This window comes from Gossypium hirsutum, chromosome A01 (assembly GCF_007990345.1).
Source record: "Gossypium hirsutum isolate 1008001.06 chromosome A01, Gossypium_hirsutum_v2.1, whole genome shotgun sequence".
In the NCBI taxonomy this organism is placed as follows: Eukaryota; Viridiplantae; Streptophyta; class Magnoliopsida; order Malvales; family Malvaceae; genus Gossypium; species Gossypium hirsutum.
This window is the reverse complement of record NC_053424.1, coordinates 16,000,692-16,011,995: the sequence shown is the minus strand read 5'-3', so window position 1 is coordinate 16,011,995 and position 11,304 is coordinate 16,000,692. Positions and strand designations below refer to the sequence as shown.

The following is an 11,304-nucleotide window of genomic DNA, read 5'->3' as shown; positions in this document are numbered from 1 at the left end:
ATTTTTAAATTATTTGTTGACATGACAGATAAGATATATAGTGTCATGTTGACATGAAGTGTACATGGACTACTACATGGGTTGCCACATCAACATTGTTAAAAAATTTAATGTTTTTGTCAATGATTCTATTAAATAAAAATAATTTAACTCTTTTTTTGAGGTTAATTATTAAATTTAGCTTAAAATAAGAATAATGATGAAATTGAAAAAATATATAAATTTTAATAATTAAATTTATCATTATATCTATAATTTTATTTTCTATATCTTTCATATCTATTTTACTTGCGACTCTCTTTCTAATAATAATTTTTTTAAAAAAATCGATAATGTATTCTCTCTTGTTTAGCCATTTTAACCCACACCGATAGGGGAACTATAATTGTTCGAAGAAAACTATAAATTTATTGTATTAATTTATAATTCTTTGCAATGGGCAACGCATGTGATATGAGCAAAATCTAGCGAGAAGCATGTGTTGTATGAAAATCCAAAGAATGGAGACGTCATATGAAAGGAATGAAAATTTAATTAAAAAAAAAAAAGACTTGTCAAATTGATAAATTGCAGTCTAAATTATACACATTTTCTTAATTTAATATCAATCTTTTTGCCAATTTTTATTATTATTTAAATTACCCCAAATGTTAATTTTATTAAAAAAATTATTGACCAATTATATCATGCCATATTAACATCCACAGGAATAGTTCTTGTTTATATATCCTTGTTTTATATTCTCTTAAATTCTCATTTTGTAGCTATTGGCCAACTCCTTATTTATGTGGGAATCATAAATATTGTAATCTTATTTACCATGATGAATATTATAAAGATTTTAATTTGGACCCATTGGTAATAGACTAATAGTCTTACTTCATTGATTTATATAATTATTTTTGTTTCACTTATTACTACAATATTAGATACATCATGGTAGGAGATTATTTGAACATGTTATTTTCATTATTCGAAATATTAAATACTTTTAATTTATTAGTAAAATAAAAGAAAAGAGCCTATTTTTTACTCTTGATGTTTTCACGTTCCCTCACGATAGAATGTACCCAAAACCTAGGGTTTATTTCTTTCTTCTTTCAATTTTCCTATAGCTTAGTTCTCCATTCAAAACCCAAAATAGAAAGAAATATTGTGTTCATTGTAGCTTAGTTTCAGAGATCGATTTCGGTTTTAAGGTTTCACCAAATCTAGTTTAAATACAAATAATATGGAAAGATAGGTTTCAGAACTGAAATGTAAAAATTAGGGTTTGTTTAAACAGAAATGTGGGGTTAAAAAGATCCAAATAAATCAAGCTAGATAGACTATATATACAATCAGATTAGCAACAAGGATTCAAAACAAAAGGAAAATGAAGTAGATTTTTTAGGGGTAGAACTCAAATGAAGACCACCGGATTACTTTCTGGGGAGTAATTTCTTTTTCAAATTTTCAATATTGAATTTGCTTTTCCTAATTTTAATTATTAAATGATTAACATTTGGGGTAATGGAGACAAAAAAAAAAGAAAAATGAAGTGGGTAGTAAGTTGAAAATATGTGTATAGTTGAGGGTGCAATTGATGAAATAAGGCAAAAACAGAAGGGACATTTAAGACGGCAAGACATGACTGATAGAGTGTATTGGTCTTAGTTGAAGAGTGAGGAGGGTTTATCTGAATAATATAAGGATGATGAGGTCATTCCCATTAATTTAATACCCGCCATATGTGAATTTTTGACATTTTTTTCTTTTCGTAAGAGTTGATAAAAGAGATTGGATTACTCAAGTATAAATTGTTGACTCCGGGTAGTAAATTAAGAATAAGTATGGATTGCTGATGCAAATAAGAATTTTTTTGTGAAACAGTCCACCTTTTTTCTCATACCAATATAACTTCAATATTCCTACTTTCCACTCTCTCACTCCTCATTTTTCTTTCTACTACAATTAGCTTGTTTTTTTTTAAAGTAATTAATTATATATTGTTTAAAATATATTTAACACACTAACTATGGTAAAATATTAAATATATAAAATGAATGAAACACGTGAATTTTTTTAACTCTACTTGTAAAATTAAAAAAAGTGCATGGGTGAAATTAAGAAATTCTTTTTTTTCTTTTGCGAGAAAACTAATATTAAATTATCAATTTTGGAGGAGTTAATTACCTTTATTTTTATAAGAATTAAATCATAATTTTATCATTCGTGAGGATCAAAATATAATTAACTTTTAATAAAGCGTATAAAAATAACTTTATTTTTCATTTTACAAGGGACATGCATACCCATGACGGTTAGGGGTGAGATTCGATCGAGTCAAGTCAAGTCGAGTTAACAAATCTTATTATTTATACTCAATGTTGCGTTAAATGGACTGATTATTTAACTAGTAGACGAAGTACAAGATTATTTAACTACATAAACAATATAATGATTTTGCATTTAAAATTTAATGTGTCAACATTTATCAAAACGGTGTAGTTTTACTTTTTGACATAATGATTTTTACTTTTAACTTTAGAAAATGTATTTATCAAAACAACATAAATTTTGAGTCTTTTTTTTCTTCGAATTTTTAAATAACTCAAATTGTGCAATCAATATTCGAGTTAAACCAGAAATCTTGATTTTTTATTCGAATTGATCTGAATAACTCGGATTATTTAATTCAAAATTTAATTTTTTATTGAATTTTGTTCACTCATAAATAAAATACAAAATAACCAATAATATTATGCAATATACGTACAATATTGGTGTGTTTTCTATTAGTAGCGTATGTTCTCCGGCTACACTTAATTAAAACAAAGTTAGTCATAGATTAGGATCTGTTTCCAGCTAGATGTGGCTCCCTATATTAACAATGCTCAATATTTACCTAAAAAATAGGTACAACTTTTTGCTAAAGTCCCCTTAAAAAATAAAGATTCATCAGTCTCTCTCTCTCTATTATAAATGATAGAAGAAATAAGTCTTATCTATAATATACAAGGAATAAAAGAATGAGTTTGGATTAATTTGTTATTATTTTTAAAAGCTCTATTCAGAAATAACATTATATATCATTAACTAATAAAATTTTAAATATATAAAATTATTGAATATAATTAAATAAATTAAAATTTTATAAAAGATAATATCAATATATCGATAATATAATATTATTTATATTGTATGAATTCATTTATTTCTTAAAATTTGTATGTCAAAGTTAAAAAAAAAGCTAAATATATTTTATAATAAAGTCTATATTTTATAATTAAATTAAAAATTATTTTTTATAAACACTAATTGCACTTAGTCAAATCAAATCAATTTAATATAAATCTTTGACTTGACAAATAGCACAAATAAAATTTATTTAAAAAATTAAGAAAAAAAATCTATCAATTAGAAATCAATATTTTCTTTTAATTATGTTTCTCGTATTTTTAAATTTATAAATGTTTTTATTTATTATTTATTGTATATTTACTTTTCTATTTTATATTTATATATAGTATTACTAGCCAAAACCAAATAAAACAAGCACATTTTTTTGTTTTACGCCCTGTAACTCTTCTTTAGCTAGGCTTGGGCAGAATAGCAAAGCAAGTACAAATATTAATAGCATAGAAAAAATGTGCTCCTTGTCATTAAATTAATGTGTTTGCTTGCGGTAATTGTTGCCTCTCAGGAGAATTGATGACTGCATTTTTGAGGCAATTGCTAGTACTAGTATAATTGAGAATTCTTAATTGGCCGATTATAAATAGCCCTGGGACTATGAAACAAAGGATTATCCCCAACACCTACACTAAGATATTGACGATGATTCTCAAATATTGCAGAATAGAAGGTGATACGATGAGATAGAATGCAATAGAAATAAAGACATAGGGAATGGATTACTTGCTCAAAAACTATGTTTCTATTGCAATCTTGAATATAAAACTATGTTTTACGTTTATTTTCAATAACAAATTATTAATATAAAAACTATAATTTTATGAATAATGTTTTCATTATTAGGGTTACAGTTATTATCGTTTCATTAGACTTTGGATTAATATTAAATTATACATATTATTTTAGATTAACTATCACTTGATTAATATTAAAGTTACATACCAATTAAAATTAATATCTAGCACCAGAAGCATTAAAACAAATATTTTGAATTCTAGAGTCGTCATTGTTGAAAAGGATTTATCTAAACACTACTCAGGTGTGAATAAAATTGATCTCAAACCATAAATAGATAAAGCACTTGTGATTATACCAAAAAAAAAAAGAAAAGAAAAAGTCATTTTCATTCAAATAGTATCTAAAGAATTACTAGAAAAACACTATATTTTAGTATTATTTAATAGCTCGATTTTCAAAAAAAAAAGTAGGATTATTATTATTTGATATATTCAATTATTATTATTTAATTTTAATAATGCTTACATAGTTGGGAATGTTTTTAAAGATGCTTTGAAATATAATGTCAAAAGCAATGGTGTATTAAAGTAATCATTATTAGACATTTTTGAGAAGGATAGTTACTAATTTCAAATATGAATTGAAAAAAAATATATAACAAATAATGGCTATTTGTAGATAAAATTTCAACTTTTATTCAAACAAAAAATAATTTAATATATTATTACTAATTGCTTTCTCACTTTTTTTTATTTTATTACTCTTAAAATATTATTTTATTGTTTCAAATATAGACAACTTCTATTATAAATTAAATGGACAAAAAATAAATAAAATTTAACTAAACACATAAAAGCCTGAATAAAACACTGGTAGGGTTGTGCCCTGCAAAAAGATTAATGTTATTATTATTAAATTAGCGTAATTGTAAAAGGAAAAAGGAAAAAGAAATGAGAGTGTGGATAGTGGCGCATACCATCCCGTAGCTTAACTAACACTTATATCATTTTAGTTATTTTTATATGTTTTCAAACATTACAGCCACTGGACTTAATTAGGGATCAAAACTTTGAGCAATGATTAAATACGAAGTGGACACATCTCATGTAGGGTCTGCATAAGCTATTTCTTTCATATATGCTAGACTTAATGCTACAATTTATTTATTATTAAGTAGTAAGTATTTTTATTTTTTTTTATGAAAAATAAATTTGTGGTCATAATTTAGGGTTCATGATGTACATTAAATTATGAGTCAATAATTGTCTTGGATACATAATTTTAATACAGGAAAAACATTTCTTCTCAAAACAACTCTCTTTAATCACATCATTTTAAAATTAAAAAAAAATGGTTTTGCGAGCAACTTGTGTATGGATTCTAACATCTTTTTATTTTGTAGTCTGAGTTGAGTTCAAATACTAAATTTATAATTTAAATAAATTATTTAATTTTAGGTTTCTAATATTGTACATGCTTGTTTCAACGTAAAAATTTATAAAATTAAATATATGTCAGTCATTTAAATACATCATTTAAAATAAAAATAAGTATTTAAATAACATATATTTTAAACATTTTTATCATAAATGATCCAATTAACTTTAAATGTACTATTTAAAAATTTTAAAAATATTTTTATCTTCTTATACTTTTCAATAAAATAAATATATAAAATTTTAAATACAAATAAACAAATTTTCTTCCTTCCTTTCTCTGTTTTTTTCTTTCCTTTCCCTCCATTCCTTCTCCCATCACCACCCAAGCAATTTAAAAAAAAAAAAACCCAATGTGTCAAGATTTGAAGGCATGTATGTTGTTTTTATATCGTAGTATCTACTTGTATTATTAAAATAAATTTGATTTAGTTGATCTGATTCATTAATCAAGTTCAATTCAATTATAAAATGATTAAAAATTCATTTCTTTGATAAAATGATAGATATTATTTTAAGAGTATTTATATATTGATAAATAAAATTTTTATTGGGCCAACTTTATCATTTTTAACTAAAATCATATTTAATTTTTATATCAAACTTTTATTTTATTAAATTTGTTACTAAAATTTTTCATTTTTATGACGGATATGCTATGATAAATAATAATTAATATTATTGAAAGCGTAAATAGAATAAAAATAAATAAATTGAAATGCAAAATATGGAATAAAAAAAAGCCGCCGAAAGGAGAAGGAACGTGGAAACACTTGTCATAAATACCCCAAGCCAACGGTGGAGAAAAGTAATCAGCACAATCACATTCATTACACTTGACTCACTCACCCCTCTCTTCAGTCTTCACTCCATTCAGTCTTCGCCTCGCGCCGCCGGTCTTATACTAACTCAAATCCATGGAAAATTATTCCCTTTTTTAAGTGAATCCAGAGTATGATAAATGTTTTTGTAAGAATATAACAAAATATATAAATAAATATGACATTTGTTACACCATTAAATTATTTGCAAGAGTTTAAAACAATTGGTATAACAAATAATTACCCTTTTATTAATTGTTGGGAATTTTAATTATTTTTTGAAAAAAAATAATTATATTATTATACTAGTAATATTTAGATTTAGATTTAATTCAATTAAACATTCTTATTTTAGATTCATCCTCAATCTTTAATTTGATCGTTGATATTATATTAAACTTTAATTATACTCTCAAATTATTGATGTTATATAAATAAGATCTTGTCATTTTTAAAATTTTTAATTTAAACATTAAATGGATGTCATAAAAATTCTAGTTTTGAAGTTTTCAAATTTTTTACAAAAACTACTACTCTCTCTCACTCTCACTCACTTTAATTTTAATTCATATTATTCGTCAATAATGGAAGGATTTGATTGATATAATACTTAAAATATTTTAAAATTACGGCTAAGTTTATAATTTAAGGATGTTATATAAATACATGTGTATTCATATCATATTACATGGTTTAATTAAAGCATTGGGAAAAATGAGGTGCAAATATGGTTAAGTCTTGAAATTAATAAAGGTTGTCATTGTCTTCAATTTAATGTGTTTTTATCTATAATTAACATTTCAATGAAAATTCCGTATATTTGAAGCTTAGATTCAACCAACTTATGACGTGTCTAAGTTTCTCATTCATTTCTAAATATAATAATTCCATGCATACTACGTCTAAAATCATATAAAAGCCTGCATCATATTCATATGTAAATAATATAAATTCCTTTTACATATCTTTATTTTACTGCTTATTTGATTCTCGTAATAATATAATAATATCGTTTTTAATCTTCTTCTTTTTTTAAATTGGAAAGCATATTTGGTAAATAACAAAAAATGTTTTCGATAATGAAAATGTGAAAAACATATATGTTTGTTAAATATTTTTCTTTAATAGAAATAAAATAAAAAGCTATACATTTATATGGATTTGAACTAAGGTATCAAATTTAATATTTAAAAAATATATTTTTTCGTTTATATGAATTTAAACCCGGACAACTTTATCTAAAGTTAAAAAAAAAAAACTTTTTTTCACTTTTACAAAGCACAATTTTTTATTATTTTCTAATTTTTCACATTTATATTTTTCAAAAATTATTTTTAAAATTTTCAACAATGTTTTTTATTTTCAAGGAAAACAAAAATGAAAATGACCTTTGTTTTCTGAAATCAAACAGAATCTTATATACTCTCCAATTTTTTAAAATTGGATCAGTGGTTGAATTGGTTATACCACCATTCCTAGCTCGATCAATTCAACTGTATAATTTTAATTAAATAAATTGTTAAAATTTCATAAAAACTTAAAAATAAAAATAAAAATATAAAAAATTAGTTCAACTTATTCAACTCTTGACTCAACCGGTTTTTAATCCAGATCAACTAATTTATAAGTGGTTCAATAAAAAATCAGTTCAATTCTTTATCTAAATCGATATGTTAACCGACTGTTGAGATCTTAATTCCTACATGTTTAAACAACAAAGTGTAATTACATCTTTAAAAAAAAATAGAAGTGATCATGATTAAATATGGAGATCCTCCTATTCTCGATCGCTCATAAGAATTGAGGCAAGAAAATAGGCGAAAAAGAACAAGTAAATGAGTTGATTCAATTGATCTGAGATGAATAATCAAACACATAGAATTGAAGGAAAGTGGGGGTCTTATCACAACAATATTGACTCATGCACTTTTACTGTTCTAACGTCTTCAAAATCATTAAAAAGTTCAAAGTTGGAACCCCTTTCATGACTCTATATATATATATATATATAAATATACGATACAAGGATTTAAATATGGATTTTTTTCACATAATGAATGTTATGGTAATTAATTATTTGTAAATATCAACAGTAAAAAAAAGCTTAACCCGCCACAATATCACGGTAGCTATTAAAATGATCTAACGCAGCCACCAGGTTTCCCGGTGGCTGGTATCATCAAAAGAACGATATTTGAAAAGAATAACTTCCATGCCGGACACTAGTTGCCGAGGAGTTAAAGATCTGCGGCAGACAGGGCATGTGGTACGCCGATGTCCTACCCATCTATCCAAGCAAACTTTATGGAAAAGATGGTCACATCTCAACTCGGGAATCTCATCGTCTTCATCGATCTTACATAAACATATAGCACATTCAACTTCTTCATCATCCTCACCCACGTCTCGCTTGCTGCAGTGATTCCGGCTCCCTAGCTTGAAATCATCGCCCCCAATGGGTGTAGGGATTTGATAAGGGAACAAGGAGAAACGAAGCAAGATATTCCACGACCATTGCACAACCGTAACGATTGAAACAAGGGAAGAGTAACACTTCTCTATCTTGTCAATCGCCAGGATTGAATGGTCGAAGGCGACTGTCGACGAAGCAAACATTGTGATACGCTGTTAGCTTTGGACAAGCGAGATGGCTTAGAAAAGGATAGGAAATATAGGGTTATTTATAGAGTATTGTATTCAGAAATGGTTTGCGGTAATTTACTGCTGAGTTATCCTCATTCAAACCCACGACTTTTATTAAACATTAGCAGACAAAGAAAATATTACTATTTTTATTTAAATATTGCAATGTGTGATTTTTTAAAAAAGTAAAATCCAAAGTTTGATTATGGATTAAAATAACAGAAAAATTGTTGGAGATGAAATTAAAATGGTTTACGTTACCAACAGCTAATTGCAACTTCAGCTCTGGTCTGCATCATTATAAATTAAGGTGTAAATTGTTCATAAAATTATTGTGAAATGAGTTACAGAATAATTTATTTATTTAAATATAAATGCGTAATTGCCATTTTTAATCAAATTCTTGTCCAAAATTACTAGCATTTTCATCGCATAAGTTTTCCAAAATTTTATTTATAAAACTAAATTTTTTTTCTTAAATTTCATATAAATTCTAGGAACAAGAAAAAGATTAAATAATTTTTTTAAATAGTTCTAATCTTTCATCAATTTCGTAATTTTTCAATTTGCTTTCTAGGGAGTGATTAGTATAATATATATACATTGAATAATCGCACGTCAATAATGTGACTAAAAAAATTAGTATAAAATATATCTATTATAAGTTTATAGAAAAAAAACTAATTAATATTTTGACTTGACTTAAGTGGTAAAAATTATATTATAAGGTTAAGTGTAAATCTCATTTTATGTGTGTTTTATAGATTTTATATTAAAAAAAGTTAAAATATTTTTATAATAAAATAATTTATTTTTATAAAAGGCATGATTTTTTAGTCGTTGAATTAGATTTCAATTGATACCTGATACTAACTCAATTAAATTTTTAAATAATAAAACTAGATAATGACACATTTATAATTATGATGAAAAACAAAATTATATCATAAATAATTGTATAAAAAAATAAATGAGACTTTGGTTGAAATAGTAAAATAAATATATTTAAAATCATAATATTTTAAGTTTAAATCCTATTATGTGTGTATTCTTTTTTTATGTATATTTTATTTGTAAAACAAATATATTTTATTAAATTTAATTATAAAATATACTTCAAATATAAAAACAAATTTTAAAAAATTCAAGAGTCTTAAGAGTTATACGCCTAAAATACTTAAAATTTAATAATAAATTCTTTTAGAGTGTGTTTGGTGAGAGATTTGTAGGACGGATTTCATTTGTAATAATGTTCTCACAATTCAAAAAATAAACTTCTTTATTTGACTATATATAATGGAGAATTTCTAAATTTATGAGTAATTTCAAGAGGAATTCCATCAACTCACTTTAAGAGATGTATATTTTGATCTAAAATCATTTTTTATATAATTTTTAAAATTTTAACTCAAGGTGATTATTTTTTAAGTTATATTTAGATTTAAATTTCAACTTTTGCATTTCACACTCTTATTAGATGATAAGAGGTTGGGTATCTATAATTAATATTCATACTTGAATTTGCATAATTTCTTTAAAGATCAAACCCATTTTGTCATTCATATTAAATTGTATTAATATTTAAATTTGGATCGTATTTAAATAACATTATTTATTATTTATCAAAAAATAGCATTATTTATTAAAATGAAAAATATTCAAATATAGTAAAAAATATAAATATATATATCTAATTTTATTATATGTAAAAGTAAAGTAAATTTGAATAATAAAAATTGAAAAAGAATACTCGAATTAGACTTGATATTGGGCTGGGCCAATAGGCGAAGAGGCCCGCCCGGAAAGTGGGAAGATTTAAGTAAAAATATAGGTCCAAAAAATAGACTTGAAAAAAAAACGAGTCTTGTTTTCTAAAGAAGTCGGGCCTTAGGTAAGATTTTTTTAACTTAAACTTGACTCAACCCAGATTTGCAAAAAAAAAAAAATCTACTTTTTTTTCTTGCTGTTGTTTTCATTGTTTTTGTTGTTGTTTGTCACTGTTTTGGTGTTGTTTCACGTTTATATTGCAACTATTTTGTTGTTATTGTTTGAGTATTATATTGTTATATTTTTTCAAATTTATTTTTATATAAAAATAATAATATAAAAAAATTAATATGGGTGGACAGGATTGAATTCGGGTTTTAGCATTTTTATCAGGGTCGGACTTAGACAAAATTTAAGGTCTACTTTAAGAGTCGGGCTGAATCCAAACTTAAAAACAAGCCTAAAATTCTATTAAGAGCCGGTCTAAACATAAAAAATAGAAAATAGAAATATGAAAATGCTACTTTCATATGTAAAAGGAAAATTCATAAATATCCATTACCATCCTATTCCTAGCCCTTAGTTTTCCATTACTGAAAAGTGACCCATATAGAAATAATAATTAATAATATATTTTGTTTAAGTTTTTAGATGTCCCGTAATTGCAAGAAACTGAAATTATCCTAAATATATTTGATTGATTGATAGAGTCTAATATTATG

At 24.6% G+C, this 11,304-nt stretch overlaps 1 protein-coding gene across 1 annotated transcript; it reads right to left on the bottom strand.

Moving 5' to 3' along the window:
- Positions 1-7,997: 7,997 nt before the first annotated feature.
- Positions 7,998-8,840, bottom strand: LOC107917015 (E3 ubiquitin-protein ligase RNF149). The gene has a single exon (XM_016846402.2). It carries the CDS (start codon positions 8,786-8,788, stop codon positions 8,315-8,317), a length of 474 nt encoding a protein of 157 aa, XP_016701891.1. The 5' UTR covers positions 8,789-8,840; the 3' UTR covers positions 7,998-8,314.
- Positions 8,841-11,304: the final 2,464 nt, after the last annotated feature.